General features: G+C 43.5%; 1 protein-coding gene across 1 annotated transcript; it reads left to right on the top strand.

Moving 5' to 3' along the window:
• Window positions 1-7,970: 7,970 nt before the first annotated feature.
• Window positions 7,971-8,576, top strand: LOC146618194 (uncharacterized). The gene has a single exon (XM_085370256.1). The coding sequence runs from the start codon at window positions 7,971-7,973 to the stop codon at window positions 8,574-8,576; it is 606 nt and encodes a 201-aa protein (XP_085226382.1).
• Window positions 8,577-20,772: the final 12,196 nt, after the last annotated feature.

Below are 20,772 nucleotides of genomic sequence, written 5' to 3'. Positions count from 1 at the left end.
TTCCTCTCAAGCAGGATTCTTATCATAATATTGTGGTGGACCTAATCTAAACTGAGATTAAAGTTGGAGTAAAATGTGACGAGCTCTCGCGTCATCCTTACAGACCTACATAATATCTCATTTTCTTATTAGAAGAAACACTGAAAAGATAGAATGATCACAAGAGCACGGACCAGTAAAGTTTTTGAATGCGCTAGCTGTGTTTGGTGGAAAGAAGATGAAGAAGTTGAAAAAATAAGATTTGTATTTGCATTTTTCTAGGTAAAGATTTTCTTGTGAAAATTCACGGTTTTGCACGTGTCCCATACTTTTCCAAGAATCAGATGAAGGTGCTTGATGATGAGAAATTATAAACCATCATGCAAACATTCTAATAATGAAGCTAGCTATGCTAACGGAGCTATAAGGAGCACACTCCTGTTCGTACTGCTTCCCTGTGGCACTTTGAAGTTCAATCATTTACTTGATCATTTGAGAAGATGCTGAGGAAAGCTACTGAAGAAGATTTATTCAAGTTTACTGAGTTACAGAAGCTTCTCGTGAGTGCTTGAAAGTTAATTTGGAATAATTGCTGAGCTTAAAGATGCAGCATATGGCACACCACATGTGGTTGACCAAAAGAGGGAGCCAAAGACAACATGACAAATAGTGAAGAGCATGCTGATAAACTAGGGTCAGAAACACTGCAAAGTTTCTGCAAGCTGGGTGAAGAGTTCATCTCGCTTAATAACAGTGTTATGAAGATGCTACCAGAAGATGGATTTAGTGGAGATCAGTGTAACTCGTATGGTATGGAGGAGATCCAGGCCCCAGACATCCAGAGGCCCCAGAGTACGAGGACCCAAGGAGGACCATCAGAGGGACATCTGTGCCACCCTCCTGGGAGGAGCTGAGGAGAGCCCCAAACGAGGGGTCACCCAGCAGCCACGGAGCAGAGGCCAGAGGGGGTTGCAGTGACGTGCCGTGGGCTCTGCGGGCAGCCAGCTGTGCCAGAGTGAACCGAGCCCCAGGCACAGAGGGCCCCCCACACCCCGGAAGGGGCCCAGCTGAGCCACAGGCAACAGACCCCGCCAATCGGCCACCAGGAGTGAGTCAGTACATACATGGTGCCCAGCCCCAGACACAAAGAACCACCAACACACCAAGTCTGAGGGCATCAGCCACCGGGAGGAAGTGTGGTGAGGGAGATAGGCCTCCATACCTCGGAGAGCCTGAGACCTTCCCAGAGAGGTGGAGTCTAAGACCCGACATATAGACACAGACGAACAGGCACACACAGACGCAAACATGCATTCCCACCTCCATATAGACATAAACAAATACTCGGTACTCACCCGACGTGGAGACAGACACAAATAGACACTGTACACACAATCACACTCCCCAAACATACATTCATCTCAATCCACCTCACCAGGTACTTCTCTAAAAGTGTGACTCAGGTCTGTTGCCCCAAAGGATACAGGAAATGCACTGGTTTCCATGACAGAATCGTGTCTGTTTAATGCTCCATGATGATAACTTTCCTATGAGCGTTTGAAGATCACTGACATCGTGGCTTTTAGCCTCATTGTTTCTGCAAAGAGATTTCTCCAGTCACTGAATCTTTTGATAAAATATACTTTTATGCCTCTAGAGGATGGAATATTTTAAGTTTTTACAACTTTACACTTGGGAACATTATTCTGAAATTGTTGCACAATTTGTTAATGGAGTTTTTTTGCAGATTGATCAACCTCTGCCCACATTTACTCCAGAGCAACTCTGCTTCTCTAAGATGCTCTTTTAAAATCACGTAACTGACCTGTTACTTTTAAAATATCCCTGCAGCTGTTTCTTTTTAGTACCACTTTTTCCAGCCTTCTCTTGCCCCATCCCAACTGTTTTGAAACATATTGCTGCCATCAAATTAAAATGGACTTATTTTTAACGACGTAGTCTCGGTGTAAACATTTGACATGTTTTCTATGTTCTGCTGTGAATAAACTTTGCCATTGACATTTGCAAATCACTGTTTGCTCTTTTAGAATTCACATTTTACACTGGAGTCCAGTATTTTCAGAACTATGTTTGTACAAAGCATAATCTGCTCGCTGTGAACTGTCACAACATCAAACACACGCTAAACCACTTTATATTTAACTACTACAGCAGCGGTCTCCAACCTTTTTTGTGCCACGGACCGGTTTATGCCCGACAATATTTTCACGGACCGGCCTTTAAGGTGTCGCGGATAAATGCAACAAAATAAAACCAGTACCGGTACCGAAAAAAAGAAATTTTATTCATGACGCACGTGAAAAGACCCAGGAAAACCGAGTTAAAGATAAAAACAATAACAAAATAAAGCTGAAAACCGATAAAAACCCTGAAAACCAGACATTTCACACCTGGGCCTCAACTCTCGCGGCCCGGTACCAAACGACTCACGGACCGGTGCCGGTCCGAGGCCCGGGGGTTGGGGACCGCTGTACTGCACTATACTGAGTCACTTCAAGACCTTCTATACAGTTTTTTATTTGTTAATTATTTACTGTCACTGCTTTATAGTTGTATTTATCAATATCAACAGCTGTAACTTTTAGATTAATCAAGTTCACTTTATCGAGATTCAGCTTCAGTTGTATACTTTCCACTTCACAGCTTCCATCTTATATACTTTAAAAATCACTCAACATTTTTTATTGTCAGTGTCACACAGCTCGTTCTTGTATCTCCACTACTCAATGGTACATAGTAAACACGTATTATAACTTTTCACATTATATGTATCCAGTCACCTAGATATTTTGAAGTCTTTCCACTTGCTGCTATTATGTTTCAGTCATTAATTGAACTGTCTCAGTGATATGTGGAGTCCAGAAAGTATATTAAGCCAGTGATGAGTTCAATACCATGACTCTCTCTGGTGCCACTTAGTGGATTAAATAGTTCTACCACTTGCTCCATCATCGGTCCGTCCAGAGTAAATTCAATGTCTGGCACAGTAATCATCTCAGGCCAGTCGACCAGCAATCCCAGCTCATCTGTACCATGAGCACCACCAGAATCAGTACTTAAGCCCTGAGCAGCAGTGATCTCACTCCCAGTGGCTGTCACACTACCATCAGCTGTCCCACCAACAGTCCCATCAACAGCAGCTGCTCTGGTCTGAAAGATGTCCTGCATGGCAGTTGAGGCTCGGCCCTGTTGCTGGAGGCTGCCTCGGACAAAAATCTGTAATGGGCTCAAGTGTCTCTCTGTCCGCAAGCCATGATTGTTCCACTGTTGAGTGAAGTCTTTCAAATCTCTGTTGATCCTTGGGAGATAGATGTAATGGAGAGCCCAAAGGTGCATTTCATTGTCAATGTCAATGATGCCTTCCTCCTCCAGGTGGTGAAATAAATCACAGTACACATTGGTCATTCCTCGCCACAGATCACCCCAGAGCCTCTCAATTCTCTGATTATGGGTACTCCTTCCTCTTAGGGCACTTCCACGATCAATGCCTCTGAAAATGTTCATCATCAGGCAGACAGCATTGTTTTCCCCTCCTCTGTCTGTCCGGACCCTCGAGGGTACACCATAGGATACCACGGCTCTGATGAAACTTGACAAAACGGTACTGCTACGGTTGTTGTTTGAGGCATGAAGGAAGACCACAAGATGACTGTATCCATCAATAGCCCCATGAATGACTACCCTCCACCTAAAACCGTGGTCCATAAGAAGAAAAATATTTCTGCTTTGTTAATGAAACAATGGAAAACACACTCTTAATTGATTTACATGGCACTATTGCATGTCAAGTTTGAATTTTTCTCTGTATGTTGCTTGCGCTCTCTGTGTTCTCTGATCTTCCCCTTTAAACATAACCAGTTGTGTTAGAGGGCTGCCCATCCCAGGGCCTGGCTCTATTGGACGTGTCTTACTGTTCAACAATTATATTTGATGTAATGCTGAATTTCACTTTGGTCAAAATAGGTGTTCAACAAATCCGTGTGGTTGGTTACCTTATCAGCTTGTGATTTCCATCAATGTGCCACAATGAGTTTGGACCTGCAACCTGATATGTTCTCCGTTCTGGTCTCCGCAAGAATGCTCTAAGGGCAGCTGCTCCAGGATTTATCCGTAACATGCTTGCTCGAACCCTCCTTCGCTGTACACGTAGTCCACGTACTCGCAGGGAGGCTCTGACAGCCTCAGGACCAATTTGTTCATTGCCAGCGACAATGTCCTGCACATGTTCATCCAGCGCACTGTCAGTCAGTTCCGCATACATTGATGCAGGTGAAATGATACTGTCTGAAATCAGACAAAAAAACATGAGTATTTTATCACTGCCATAACAACACACTTCATTACTTGACTAGTGGTGCACATTCAAATATACTCATTTTTACAATCTCACAATACCATTTCATTTGAATAAACAGTGTGTCACGGTCTGACTGGGGCAGACCGTATGTGTTGCAGAGGAGGACTCAAACGCAGACCAAAACGTGGTGTGGATTAACAAAACAAGCCGTTTATTGAGGTTAGCAACGAGGGTACAAAATAATAGGGCATCGGTGAAAACTAAACAATAACCTAAACTGGGTGAACTAATAACAAAACATGAAAAACCTTAACCATAGTGAACTGACATGGGTACCTGGAGATGAGACATGGATGAGCAGACGACCTGACGATGGCATGCAGAAAACAAAGGGCTTAAATACAGACATGAGGTGATCAGGGGATCAGGGCCCTCCAGCAGACGTGGCATGAGGCTGGTGCGGTTCTCCTGAACCCCCAGCTGACGAGGCGTGAGGCTGGACGGGCTCCTCGGGCCCTCCAGCTGACGAGGCATGAGGCTGGTGCGGTTCTCCTGAACCCCCAGCTGACGAGGCGTGAGGCTGGACGGGCTCCTCGGACCCTCCAGCGGAGACAGGAGGCTGAACGGGCCCCTTGGACCCTCCAGCTGACGAGGCGTGAGGCTGGATAGGCCCCTCGGACCCTCCAGCGGAGACAGGAGGCTGAACGGGCCCCTCGGACCCTCCAGCGGAGACAGGAGGCTGAACGGGCCCCTCGGACCCTCCAGCGGAGACAGGAGGCGTGAGGCTGAACGGGCTCCTCGGACCCTCCAGCGGAGACAGGTGGCTGAACGGGCCCCTCGGACCCTCCAGCTGACGAGGCATGAGGCTGGACGGGCTCCTCGGGCCCTCCAGCGGACGAGGCATGAGGCTGGACGGGCTCCTCGGGCCCTCCAGCGGACGAGGCATGAGGCTGGTGTGGTTCTCCGGAACCACCAGCTGACGTGGCATGACCAGTAGGTGCAGAGACCACCGGCTGAACAGAAGGCTGAGTGGGTGACGGAACAGATGACTGAGCTGAACAATGGGGAGCTGGCTGAGCTGCACAGTGGGCTAAGGGCTGAGCTAACGGAAACACAGGAAAATGAACTATTGACTGGGCTGCTAACAGAGCTAATGACTGAGCTATAGACTGAAAAGCATGCAGTAGTGATGGTGGTGTTGGTTGCGGACTGAATTCTCCTGAGCCTTCAGTAGAAACAGGAACGGGTGCAGGCACCTGCTGGACACTAGCCACTCCCACCCGAGGAGTAGGTACGGGTGCGGAGACGGGCTGTATCCTGGCTGACCTCACCCTGGGGACCGGCATGGGTGCAGGGGTGGACTGGTTCACAGCCCCCCTCACCCCGGAAGCCGGGACAGGCACCGGCAACGGCTGGGCAACTGCCCTTCCCACCCGAGGAGCTGGTACGGGTGCAGAAACGGACAGAGCCTCAGCTGGCCTGGAAACCAGAGCAGGGACCAGCTGGGCCTCAGACTCCCTCACCTGAGGAACTGGTACGGGTGCAGGGGTACGCTGGGCCCGAGCTGCCCTGGCAGCAGAAACACGAACAGGCAAAGGAGCAGGCTCAGAAAAAACAGTCTTAGAAACGGCAGGCTTAGGGTTAATATGTATTGGGTCGACAAAAACAGACCTAGCAAAAATGAATCCGCCGTCCACTTCATGTTTAGCAGTCTTAGTATTAGCAGTCCTTGGGTTAACGGTCTTAGAGTGAGCTGACTTGGGGATGATTGAACCAGACTTAACAAAACCTGAACTGAGTGTTGTAGACCTGGTAGAAGTGTTAACAGTTTTTCCTTTAACCGCATGTGCAGACTTAAGCGAGCGGGAATTGTCTTTCATCCCTCCCTGCGTAGAGGGAGTAAAACAAAACGGATCTTCCCAGTCCACGTCGTCATCCATAAGGGAAATTCCCCATGGATCGGAAGTGAGCCGATTGTTGTTAATGTCAGACGGGACGTGAGAATAAAAGTCATTTTCACTCACCACCGTGAGCTGCTCAGCGATGTCCGGTTTATGGCGGCGTGCGCGCCGCTTCCTGCGAACAGAGGAAGCTGGCGGAGCGAGCGACTGAGCCCCTGGTGCACAGAATGGTGACACCGAGGCTGGAGCGTGAGCGCCTGAAGCCACACGGAGGACTCCCACCTGAAGCGAGCGAGGCTTAGATGCAGGCAGCGCAACAGGCGGGGACTTTCGGCAGCTCTTGGGACCTCCGAGAGCTAGCCGAGTCCCGTGGAAAATGCGCTCGTAGTCGGGGGTACGCCACGGCTTCCAGCGGAGCTCCTCCTCCAGCTGGGCGAAGGCTGCCTCCCGACGCTCGTAAAGCTCGCGGTCTGCTGAGTCCATAGTGGTCAGGTCGTACTGTCACGGTCTGACTGGGGCAGACCGTATGTGTTGCAGAGGAGGACTCAAACGCAGACCAAAACGTGGTGTGGATTAACAAAACAAGCCGTTTATTGAGGTTAGCAACGAGGGTACAAAATAATAGGGCATCGGTGAAAACTAAACAATAACCTAAACTGGGTGAACTAATAACAAAACATGAAAAACCTTAACCATAGTGAACTGACATGGGTACCTGGAGATGAGACATGGATGAGCAGACGACCTGACGATGGCATGCAGAAAACAAAGGGCTTAAATACATACATGAGGTGATCAGGGGAGGTGGAGACACATGGGGGAAACAGCTGACAGACATAAACCTAATGACAGGACCAGGAGAGGAAAGCTAAATACAATAAACAAAGAACACATGACATTGTCAGAATAAAACAGGAAATACTAAAACTAAAACATGACAAAACAACTTAACAGACCTAATATGTGATGAATAAATACAAAACCCCAAAACATAGAAAACCCAGGAACAATAACTGCCTAAACTAAAGGCAGATAGGAAATAACACAAACTAAATCACATAACAAAATGAGACAAATACAAACATGAACTCAGAGCGCTGGGTCAGAGACCCAGCCTGTGACACAGTGAGTGTGTGTCACAAAGAACTGAAAGTCACACTGGTTTCAAAAGTCACTGACCGCAGACGTCTTCGAATTGTACGAAGTGAAACATTCAAAATATCAGCCTTCTGAGGTGCAGTGAATCCACATGACTTCAGGAATGAAAGCTGTTCCCGAGTGATAAGGTAAAGGGATCTACCTCTCTGTGGAAAACCACTGGTGCCTGGTACCCAAAACAGCCTGAAAATATATCAGCGTTTGGTGTATTTGGAAAATAGGTTAAGACAGAGTCATAATTTATTTCACACTTTTGATGAGTCAAGGAATCGACACAATATGTGCTTACCATGTTGGCCATGCTGAGTAAACAGTTCGACCTCCTGAATCAATTCAGCCAAGTCACGCAGAAGTTGATCTGCTGCAGTTACATTGATCAGTCTTCCTCTTGCCCACCGAAGGCTTCTCTGCATTGTCTCCAACCTCAAAGATATCAAAAAATTACTTCTTAATTCTCTTCTTCTTTAGCTCTCAGCGAAAGCGGTCGCACTTTTCTCCTCTCCTCCTCACCCTTATCTTTCCTGCTTAGCCTCTATGTCCTTGTCTTGTCTTGTGTGCATTACTTTCCCTGGAATAGCCTCACACGGTCGTTCTCTAAAACCTAAAAGAGAATTATGGATTTGATCAACTGGTCTCTGAATGCTATTGACACCCTTTTCTCAACGAGAAGTCTGGGCTCGGGAGAGCCTGAGTGCCCTGGAGGGACTTTCCCTGCCGGATACACGATGGACGGGTGGCAGAACTGGAGGGTCGTGTGCCTGGCGGGACTGTCGATCGAGGACGCTGAAGATATCTATCTATTCGGAACCGTGATAACAGGGTTCATGCTGATCGGAGTTGGCTTAGCCCTGGTTTATCGGAGAAATAAGAGAGCGGAACCGGCTGTTCAAACCCCCCCAAGGCTGCCCGCTGGAATCGAAATGGAACGAGGCGCGACCTCTCACAACGAACGTAATATGGTCAACACCTTGGAGACGCTTGCATCGGCTGTGAAGGCTCAAAACAACACCATTGAGCGTATGAGGGGAAACATCAGAGAGAGGCCTGCTCAAAATGAGACCCTTGAGCGACAGTTGGAAAACATCGTGAAATGGATCACTGCAGCTGTGAGGTCTCAGAATCAAAAGAACGACAACACCATGGAACAGAAGTTTGATACCATCATGGGGAGGCTCGCGACTCTCCAACGGGAGATCGAGAGGCCAGTGTCGGAGTGTTAGGGCAGCCTGAAAATTCTCCTGGGCTGCTCGCATGGAAATTAACAAAATCAACATGAACATTGCGGACCCCCATAACGCGCCAGCTGCAGGCCCAAGGCTGGAGCCGAACAATCACTCCCTGATAACGACTGTGTTACGGCTATTCTTCCCATCCCATGAAGGCCACCTGGATTGGCTGGAGGACTGTTTACTTAGCCTGATAGAGCGAAGGACACTGTCTCCGCTGAACTATGGACACGCACACACATACACTTACACTGATAGGCACTCACTCATCCCCCCTCCCCTTCCAACGCCTTCGATGCTTGTTTCCTGCGGGGGAACACGGCGGGCTGTGTGCTGCGCTGGAATGGTAGCGCTGTGCAGGGTGGCTGCTGTGTTCGCTTCGGATTACTCCTCACCCCCACCCACCCCTGTGGCTTGTCATGTCTTCACAATGTTGTGCTGTGGACATTTATGTGCTTTTGTGCAGAGGAGTTTTTTGTTTCCTGTTCTCATGCTGTCCTACCATGGAAGCACAGCATGAGTAGGGGTCTCTTTTTTCCCCTTGTACTTTCCCCACTGTAGTGTACATTTCAATGTTTTTTTCTCTGATTCACCCATGTAATGTTTGTGCTATATGTGTAAGGTCGGGGGGGGGGGGGGTCCCATTTCACTGCAGGGCAACCTGCATGTGACGAATAAAGCTTTGATTGATTGATAATTCATGTTATATTTTCAGGCCATATTCCCCTTAAACATTTTATGCAAGTTTAAATGTTAAATGTTTTTGATCTTGCTTTGATCATACCTCCTTAACGCTAACTGTAGCACATCTGGCCCAACGTCGTCCATCAGCAGCCACCGTGTACAGTCATTAAGAATGTTCTTGAAAATCCTCCAGACCATACTTTGTAATGGTCTGGTTGAGTCACAACTATTTTTCCACAGTGCCTGCTCTACTTCATCACTCCTCTGAGGATCACCACCTGAGACAAATCAAGCCAGCTGTATTTAAGACCACCGTTCACAACCAGTCTTTGCCATATTATCTGTTAACCTATGTTAGTTATTGGTCTCACATTGCTCAAAGCTCTAGTACTTACCTCTCTGTTCATGCAGTACCTGTAGAGGCTATGTCTACACTTGAAGCCACTGAAGTGTTTGATGGCAGGGATGAGGCAATGTAACTGTTATGAATTAAACTTGTAACAACTCAAGCTATGCTTGTGTTGTACGGTTAAGATTGTTTTTGTATTCATCAGTTTTATTTGCTTCTCTTCATCCAATGTCATTTATCATAACAGTGCAGAGTTTACAAACGGTTTGCTTGTTCTGACCAAAAACACCTGGCCTGAGTTACGTTTATCTTAAATACATTTCCATAAACACACCATACATAAAAACACAAAAGGTGACCCGTAGCGGCACACGTAAGGTAACAACACAAAAATGTCACAGTGCCGCTCCACCATCAACTCTCACACCACTGTTTCACTTGCCAAGCTCCAGCGGCCACAGATCATGTTACTGTTCCCTCGAGTATGAACTACCGTAGTCCATGTTCAAAGCATTTTGCTCCTAGTTGTAGAACTCAAAGTTAACGTTCACACATTCTAGCCTTGTTTTTAATTTTACCTTTTGCATCACATACACATACTTGTCTGTTTTTTCTATTTTATTACTATATTTCTATTTCTATTGTACAGCACTTTGGTCTACCAGGTGTGTTTTTAAAGTGCTATATAAATAAATGATGATGATGATGATGATGTAAAGAACGTTTTCTGTTAACTTCACTCTGAGCCTGCGCTCGAATCTGCTCCTGAGTACACTTCATGTTTCTCGTTGTTTAAGGAAGAGAGTTCGATTATAGTCTTAGTCATTCACAGTGATACGATAGTTGTAGGACATACCCTGCTTGCTGGTGTTTTTTCATAGACAAACTTGGACTGTACTAGAAATCTATACATTACTGTGATCCTGCAAAGACAAAAATGTAAATTATTACTTTCAACAGGTTTATGTATTTAAATAAATCAAAAATTCCATGTTAGTCTTCTGAAAATTGTGACTGAGCACTTTTGGAAACACTCTGTCATCACTGTGAACAGTTACAGAATACATCTGAAATAAATGTCAGATTCTAACAGGTTATAGTTCTGTTAATAGAGCTTTTGAATCTACGTTTCATACATATTCCTATCTTTAATAACAGTATGTCAACGATGTCAACCAATATTTTCATATTTCAAACACACACCCAAATTAAAAATTTGAATCTCCGCATCTTCTACACTGCATATCTGAAAAATCAGTTTTGATAATGTTACAATTGCATTGTCAAATGTTATTCATCTTTGTTTATTTTAAATGCTGTCATTAGTTTTTATTTTTTTTATTATGGTATGGGTGCCGACTGGCTTAGAAATGCAATTCAATGTTATTTATATAGCGCCAAATCACAACAAAAGTCGCCTCAAGGCGCTTCATAGATACAGAGAAAAACCCAACAATCATATGACCCCCTATGAGCAAGCACTTTGGCGACAGTGGGAAGGAAAAACTCCCTTTTAACAGGAAGAAACCTCCAACAGAACCAGGCTCAGGGAGGGGCGGGGCCATCTGCTGTGATTGGTTGGGGTGAGAGAAGGAAGACAGGATAAAGACATGCTGTGGAAGAGAGACAGAGGTTAATAACAGATATGATTCAATGCAGAGAGGTCTGTTAATACATAGTGAGTGAGAAAGGTGACTGGAAAGGAAAAACTCAATGCATCATGGGAATCCCCGGCAGCCTACGTCTATTGCAGCATAACTAAGGGAGGATTCAGGGTCACCTGGTCCAGCACTAACTATATGCTTTAGCAAAAAGGAAAGTTTGAATCTTGAAAGTAGAGATAGTGTCTGTCTCCTGAATCCAAACTGGAAGCTGGTTCCACAGAAGAGGGGCCTGGAAACTGAAGGCTCTGCCTCCCATTCTACTTTTAAATACTCTAGGAACAACAAGTATTTAAAAAACGCAGTCTTTTGTGTCCTGACACTATTTTACTTCACAATCCACTCCCAGTTTTGGTTCATCTCCACTTTTCCCCCTGTCATCCACAGCCCAAATTACTGTATGATTCAGAGAAAATTAACAACAAAATTTACCCAATATACAGTACTGTACTTCTAATATCCTCATCTTTGAGCTCAGATTACAGGAAAACTCGAAGAGGTGACGCAGATATTTCACTGGATTGTGAATCTGGGCCATCGCCACTCTTCACCCTGTGATCCACAGCCAAATATACGGTACGGTTTCTGAGATTGCTGTGTTGACAGAGTATGACAAAGGCTAAGAAAATATACTGCCTAAAATAATATCAAATTTAAACAACAAATTACAAAATTGCCACATCTGCTGTTATTGCCATGTGTTCGATTGAGCATTATTTAGTCATAGAAAATACATATCATTGAAATATCATCAGTAAAAGAAATACTCACTTTGTAAGACATGTCAGCAAATTCAGTTAATAAATATTGTATCAAGTCTGTACAGATGTTTGAAGGCATAAAGCAAAGCATGTTTGTTTCTTATGGCTTACAAATGTGTTTGTCTTTAACATAATTTACATTTCATTTATACAGTTTCACAGACGAAACAATAAAATAGGTTTCCTGAACTGTTCTTCATGGCCCAAATTTTGAATCCTTTTGAGGGTGATGCATTATCCATGAAGGTGGGCAATTTGTTCATCGATCTCTGACCCTCGCTGACTCTGACGCCTCCTAATTCTGCTTCCAGCCTTGCTGATTTATTTGTTCTTCCTTTTGGCATCCCTGTCACTGATGCTGTCACCAGTTGTACACAACATCTCCGTTTGTCCACCAGTCTAATCTGTAATTCAGGTGAACCCAGAATTACATGTAACTTTGTAATGTTTCAAAAATACACACTATATGTTGATGGGCATTGTCACACTTTTCTTTCCTTTATAAGTAAGAATCTCTGTGGTTTTAATGACAATTCATATACAGATTGTGGAGGACATTTAATTCAACACTCAAAGTTCATCAGCAGACTGTAGTACAATTTCAGCTCAGTCATAATAACTATGTGAATAAATAAGACACAGATATGTAATGTGAGAATGATATTGTGAAATAATGGAACGCATTTTGAAAAAAATGCTCATTATTGTGAAATATTATTTCATGGTCATTATTTTTCACAATAACAGAGATTCCTGAGGCATTTTATTTATTTCCAGCCGTTTTTATTCCAAAATGACCTTTTTTCAAAGTTAGTCTTTATTTCAAAATCCTGTTTTTCCCGATGGCCTATTGACTATGTGCACGTTAGCATATGCTACGTCCGGTGTGGAAACTCCTGTGGGGAGCTTTGTTTCCGGTGTCCTATTCGCGCCTGGTTTACGGTCCAAAACAAGTTAAGCAAATGAATGAATCAAGCGGCGATTTACATTTCTATAGATGTCTTGGGCATTTACCCAATATATCTGTAAATGATGTTCATCGACTTGTCGATATTTTTCCCCGTGCCTCAGAGGAAAAGAGAAAAGGGATTCAAATGTTATATTTCTCAGCTGTCCCTCGTTTATCGCGGGTGTTATGTTCTAAAAATAACCAGCGAGAGGTGAAATCAAGGAGCCAATTTTGTTTTTTGACGGTGCAAAATGTTTCGTGGACATCGTGGACATACAGCACTGCACTGCAGAGTCACACTGCTAGCATCGATGCAGCGATTCTGTACTGTACAGGAGAGACGTCACGGAGGAGATCGTCTGCAGTGATCAGGACGCAGGACACAATGTGACGTAAAAAAATAAGCAAACTTGCACTAAAAAAATCTGCGAAACAGCGAGGTGAAAGGTGAACCGCGTTATAGCGAGGGACCGCTGTAATTTTGAAGGTAAGTCACAACATACCCTTAGTAAATACTCATGTATAGAAACTATTACCAGCAATCATTCATTTTTGTGTGGCTTTTTTCAGGGTTTGTTAACATGCTGTGTAGGTGTGTACTTGACTAGCTGATCTCGACATAACAGGGAAACATCTGGTTTGACTATTCGTCACCTGTAGTTTGAATGCTGAACATTTGCCTGTTTAGATCATGAGACCAGTCACTACACAAAGATACTTCTGCATGTGGACGATGTGTCTTCTGCTGCAGTGATGCAGTTCTGCTTGTGTTGAGTGATGTAAACAACTGATCGATCTAAACGCTTTAAACGTCAAAATTGATCATTAGATTTTTTTATGACACAACAGCGGTGAGTGTTCCCACCTTCTGCTCTTTGTAACTTAACGCCATCTTTCCGTTTTCGAGTTTTGGACATGATGTTGGAGGATATCTTCACAGTAGCGATTGACGGGCAAAGTAAAGCTACCGGAAATGTACAACCCTACATCCGGTCTCAAACCAGGAAGTTAGTATTTTCTCGTGCACAGGGTCAATTCAGGGTCTGCACGCTTGAAGTACGCATTTTAAGTACGATTACGTCACCGCCATGCGACGACGGCTGTCCCAATTCGAAATGTACTCCAAATGCATCGTCGATTTCCTCAAATATCAAGTGTGGTCTGGTGCACGCTTCGTGGTCCCATATATCCCACAATTCATAGCGCGGCGGTAGGTGTGGATAATTTTGCCGCAAAATACGGCAGAAGGGAGCAGCCGAAGAGTGAACTGTCAAAAGTAAGTACTGAATATGACGTCACTTATTTATGAGCGAATGTTTAATAATGAAGAACATTAAAACATTCCTGTTGGCCACATGTCGGCAAAGTCATGTGACATTAGTGACGTTTGTACTAACTTGGTTTTAAAGCCTTTACTTTAAAATATACGTCGTTCAATAGTCGACCTTAATCTTACAGAGAATCTGATGATTTCATGGATAATTAAAGTCAGTCATATATTCACAAACACAACAAGCTGAAAGTCAGTGATGCTGCTCGGTTTGCAGTCCTGAACATCACGGCACAAGCAGGATCCACTGCACTGTTAATGTGAGCTGTGTTATATTGCTGCCTCTGTTCGGTGGTGTCGAGCCAAACGCACTTTAACGTGTGTTTGAACGAGCTGACGGTTCACTCGTTAAGCTGAAAGAAAGATGCTTTAATCACAGCAGTCACACATGTGTCCACTGCACCATCTGGAACTCTTCTTGTTTACACTCGTAATAACACAAACACTAAATCCTGCTTCTCTGGTGCTGTTGTGTAGCAGTGTGTACACCTGAGACTGTCACCTGTCTGTCTGTCCTGCACTCTCTCTCTGTTTCTTTCTCTCTGATTGTGGAATAAAAGTATGAACATGTGTTTATAAGTTACACTTGTGTTTGAATCCTGCAGCTTATCACACATTTGATTTCCATGTGTGACGACTGCAAGTGTCCAGAGTGAGGACAGACTGAGGGACCCACTGCTGCACATCATCTGTGAGGCTTTGCAGCCCTGATGATCCACCAGGACAAACTCAGCAGTGTGTGAGGAAGAGGAGGAGGAAGAGCCAGCAGCAGCTGACAGATGGAGAGAATAGACAGACTGTTCCCTGTTTGTGAAGGACTGCTAGGAAAGTTTAACATAACTGTCTGTGCTGAATCAGTCTTATTAGGTAATGTTCAAATAATGTGATCATCCCAGTGTTTCCAGTGTGGGTGTCAGGGACCAAGCAGTAAAGCATAAAGGACACCGGTGGTTTTAATTCAAAAAACAGGTTTTATTGACCCAAAAATATGAAAATATATTTAACAAAGCCAAAACTTAAACAGGCAGACCAATAAAAGAGGTCAACTCAATAGACTAAACTCAAGATAATAATTAACAAAACCTCAAACAAACATATGATAAACTGACCTGCTGAAATGACACACAGGGGGACTTAAATACTGGTTTAGCTAAACCAAATGACACACACGGGGGAAAACAAGATGGCTGCCATATAACCAACTAATACAAAACATTTAAACAAACATGAAACACCCCCCAGGCAATGAAGCATGTGGTGCAATCCAATTAGGCTGTCAGCAGTACTTCAGGTCTCCCAGCCCTTTGCCACACCTTTTGCCAGACAGGAGGAGACACCAACCCCCAGGTAACTCAAACAAAGAAAGATGTATTAATATAACATAAAACAGAACTTTGACCTTGCAAGGTTAATATGTGTGCACGCCATATAAACATTGGAAGGTGTGATGGAAAAATCAATACATTTAATAAAGAAACGATATTGAACAATAAATAGAATATTTTAAAGTAGTGACTGTAAATTAAACTAAAGTGAATCAACGGGTGATGAGGTGTGGAGCTTACCATGTGTGGCATGCCATCACAGTGGGAGAAAGTACTCAGGGCCTTCAAGTTACACACTATGAAAGGCAGCAACAAGTTTAATATTCATAAACCTAAAGTATGCATCAGCAGCAGAATGGAGCTAAAATAAATGTTGGTTTCAGTTCTATGAAGCTTTGAGTATTTTGGATCAGCAGCTGCTGTGTTTGTTGCATCATATTGCTGTAACTGTTTATATGCTTTATATATTCTGAGGTAAGTTGATCTATAGTGTTACATCACATTCTATAAGGATGTTATGTGTCTGTAGACTTTCTGCCCAGTTTGACCCATTTAGCAGACGTCAGCCTGTTTAAGGCTCTGATATCTATTCTGTGTGACTTACAGCAGTTATGACATGGTCTGATTTTCTCACCCAATATAGGAATATTTCATATATCAGTCTACTCTTCATTTTATCAGAAACAGTTTTCATGGCTCGTACATTTTCCTTTTTACACATGTAGTGCGCGTACTTCAAGCGTGCAGATCCTGAATTGGGACACAGCCATTAATTAGCATGCTATCCTCTCTCACTTGGTGGTAGAGCTATGTAGACACATGCAACGAAGTTTTCCAGCTGTGGGAAGGAGTGACACTGCAAGATGCGTTTTCCTGCAAGTTAATGCGACCAATGAGGTATGTAATTTGTATTTTATATGTTGTGGTAGAAAAATAAGATGTTTGTTTGTGACAGAACTGGCAAGTTTATGGTAGTAATTTGTTAACATTTTGCAAAGGTCAAATTGTGAGTGTTTTTATGTTGTTTAATAATGTGCTTTATTGTTTATTCTCTATGAGAACAATTTACTGTGGAAATTGATTATTTTATGTTGTTTGTACAGTTCTCACGGCATCGTTGGTGGCACCTGTGTGCAATAAATGCCAGTAAAAATCAAGAACGCCTTGTGTCCGTTTTTCCACTTGGAGGGAGTTACACTGTGCTTAGTCTTCTCTGCCCGTATGTCCCTCTGTTTGTCCATGGTGTCTTGTCTGGGCCTGTTTTATTCTGAGGGTCCTTGTCTCATGTGGGTGTGTTCAGTTTACGTTTCCCCTGACTTGTCAGCTGTGATTTCTCCCAGGTGTGTTCCCCTCCTGTCTCTCATCCCTTGATTACTGCCCTGTGTTTCCTTTGTTCTCTGTCACCTCGTCAATGTCTACTCACCCTCAGTTTCCGCTGTGTGTTCTGTTACCTATTTTTGCCTGCCTGTTAGTTTATATTTTCCAGTTTAGTTAGTCTTCTGTTTGATCAGCAGTCTGCAAACAAGCAATTTATTCTGAGTTTACTTTTGCCTCCGTGAGTCCTGCATTTTGGGTCCTTCCTCTCTGCCTGCCTGCACACAGCCATGGCAGAACGACACGACCATAACCTGGACCCAGCGGGCTCGTCCCGGGAGAGCGATCTCGCCCGCATCATGAGCTTGGTGAAGCGGATTTCCCACACAGAGGATACTAAGGCGATGGCAATTGGGATAAATGCTATCAAAGCAATCCTCGAGAGGAATCCACATTTCTGCCAACTCAGGGGGTTCATGCTGAAGCACCCCCAAAATAAATCAAAGCACCCCCACAGATTTCTTACTTTTTTTTTTTACTTTTGTTGGACAATATTTGCTGTTTGTGTGACACACTACTAAAAATATAAAAACCATACAGTACTTGGTTGAGACGTAACATTTTAACAACAAAAGTATAGATACCCCCCCTCCTCCCTCCCAAAATGGTTTGTTCCAGCTCTCCCCTGCTCTGGCTCTAGCGCTCTTTCTGCCAGAGCGATGGTGGCTGAGACGCCGCTGAGCGGAGGTGTAAGAGCCTGGCTTAAAACAGGACATATTAGCTGCATTTAACCTTCAGTTACTCTTTATATAGTTGGTAGGAGTCAGACCATGTTTCTTTTTAGCTGAAAAACATTACACCAGGTAACCTGCAGTGTTGAAAACGTGTTTTCTGACGATGTTTGCTGCCCTACAATCCGTCCTGCTCTGTAGTCAAATCAGCAACATTTCATTGTCCTGTTGCTCCCATTGAAATGTATGCAGCCTATTTAAAATCTAAAACTTATAATTGTCCGTAGCCTGCTGTTGTTACCACTGTCCTGTTTGAAATGGATACTAACTGACTGAATGCCCATTAACCTTATAACTGTTGTGTGTGTGTGTGTGTGTGTGTGTGTACAGAGAGACAGCCAGGTTCATAATGGATATAAGAAAGTTTTTTCAAAAAAAGGAGCCACATTCAGGTAAAAGTGTAAAATCAAATGATCTGAATCAGGAATAATGTTGGATCAGTGTTTCAATATTTATCCTTTATTAGATGTTCATGTGGTTTGGTTATTTGCCTTTTGGTTGAAAGTACACTGAGAGGACTTTTTCATTAGTGATCTTAATAGTATTTTTTTCATATTAATGTAATTTTTCATCTAATTGAATCTATTTGTGTATGATTGTCAGTCCAAAGAGGGAACGTGAGGAGAAAGTACGAGGTCAGGAAGAACCAGGTAAGCAAACAGACAGGGAGCAGTGACAGGCAGAAACTGTTAAACTGACAAAGAGAAAAAACCTGATTTTACTCACAGTCTGGAAGTTGTGTCCTCCCTGTATTAAAGCTGCTAAACAGAATCTGCTAAACAAACTGGGCTGAAACATTTTGACCCTCTTTAACAACATTCCAACATAACATTATCATTGATCGGGGAGATTAAAATTAATGATATATTTTTATGTGGTTCAACCACAACTCTACTGAAACCTCAGCCAGTAATAGGTCAGCCAACCGTTGGACCGTCCAGTTGTCTGTATGACTGCTGCAGTACATGCATCACATTTGCTCACTATCAGAAAGAGCCAAACAGCCCTGGTGGAGCGAGCAGCTGTAAAGAGAAGCAGATGCTCTGTTTCTACAAATGTTTTAAGCTTGTTTCAAAGATTCTGTACAGCAGCTTTAAATGTTTTCCAAAAGCACACACACACTTATCAGTGTTTCTCACACTTTTTACAGTGTGGACCACCTGAGAAAATGTCAAGCTCTCCCAAGCACCAAAGCATGAAAGTCATAAATCTTACAACACAAAATTAGTATCTGCAGTAAAGATTTTTCATGCATTGTATACATTCTACCACAGGCAAAGTTGCCTACATTTTTATAGTTTTTTTATTAATATTTTGTAATAATTTATTTGTAATAATTTCTTCTGTTTTTGGAGTGTTTTTTATGTATCTGTATTATATTATACATACACATTAAAAGTGAATCTCTGTCCAAAAAATGCACAGTTTACTTTTTACTCACTATGAGCATCATTCATTATTAATAAACCAGTAATGAAGGTTAGCATATGTATTTTTTTTATTCCAATCCATTCTTCCTTAGCAGCATTTAAATAACCTTTATCAGATTTGATGGTTTTGTTACAGACTTTTCAAAAAAGTGTTTTGCTTTTCTTTCACAAATGTGGGATTAAATTGTTAAAATGTACAAAACAGTGATGTCATGTTTTGTGACGAGGACCCAGGCACAGAGAGACCTGATGAATTTAAGAATCTTGTGATTCAATAAAGAAATTTGCAGACTTGCACAGAGATGGTAAAATTATGGTGACTGATAGCGGAGACGAAGATAACAAATGATGAGGACAGGGAGGAACAGGGGTTTAAATGCACCAAGGAGACAGACAGAGAGAACTCGGGACAACTGGAGACATTTAAGGATGCAGGGACTGACAGAGACAGGGAAGATGTCTCATCGTGATGTGTAAAGTTGATCTTGCCTGGCTGGGCAGCTCTCTGGGTGCTCAGCACCCCCAAAGCTCTGATCCTAGAATCGCCCCTGGATGTAGCTACAGCCCAGCCCATGCAGCAGTATATGAATGACTAACCTCGTATTGTGGATGGATTATCTCAGTTGTTCTCCTGGCTGAAGTTTGGTCCTTTTACAGCATCCTGCCATGCGATTACATTTGTTCCTGACCACCGAGAACACTCACGTTAACTTTTATTGAGTGGAAAAAAAGTTAGCTTGTTTATATTATGCTAACATAGCTGTGTCGCTAGCGGTCACGTAGCACATCATTATATACCAGCTAGCCCAACTTCAGTAACCCTACAAACGTCACTGCTGTTTAGTTTTCTGTCTTCATTTATGTTGGAAGTGATAGCAGAGCTGTACGTTTTAATTTGTTTCCAAAACCCCGCAGTCAGGACAAGCTATATTGTATTTAGATAGAAGCTAGCGAGCTAACTCCCTGCTAACTTCTAATTCTGTTAAATGTCATAAATTCCGTTTTCATGGATGCCTGGATGTTAAACTCAATTGTTAAACCTGGTAGAGCAGAACGCTGATCATTTTATTAAAGATGAAAGACTTTAGACAGTTTTTAACTCTCAGTAATGCCATAGTGATCGTTTGATATATGGACCTGCAGCGGAGTTTAGGCCCAGACACGGCTAGTGACGTCAGACTTAACGACCGGATAGTGAACAATGGTGCTGTTAAATCACTGCACATGAGTGAATGAGTTTGCACTTGGTCCTGAATCCACCAGCGAGCCTCTCTCATTTCATATATACTAAAAACCACTCTGCTGCTCTCTGGCAAGGAATGGTGGTGGTAGATATCAGTTTAAATACTGCATTGATTCCCGATAGAAGAGACCACGCCCACCATTTCATTCTCAGACACGTCAGAGAGAGAAAGCGAGAGAGGACAGGAGGAAGCGTGACACCATGGAAGTGGTAAGCTTCTGGGCTGACGGTGAGTTAAAAACCGGTAAACTCTGAGTGACTTTCAGAAAGCCTGGACAAGTACTTGCCAGGACCACTTTAAAAATTATAAGAAAGTTTGTGACTCAACAAGACTGCACTCAAGACTTTTGCAC

Source organism: Diplotaxodon limnothrissa, linkage group LG14 (assembly GCF_057381915.1).
Source record: "Diplotaxodon limnothrissa isolate DT_005_m linkage group LG14, D_limnothrissa_male_GT1.1, whole genome shotgun sequence".
Lineage (NCBI taxonomy): Eukaryota > Metazoa > Chordata > Actinopteri > Cichliformes > Cichlidae > Diplotaxodon > Diplotaxodon limnothrissa.
This window is presented reverse-complemented; position numbering and strand designations above follow the sequence as displayed.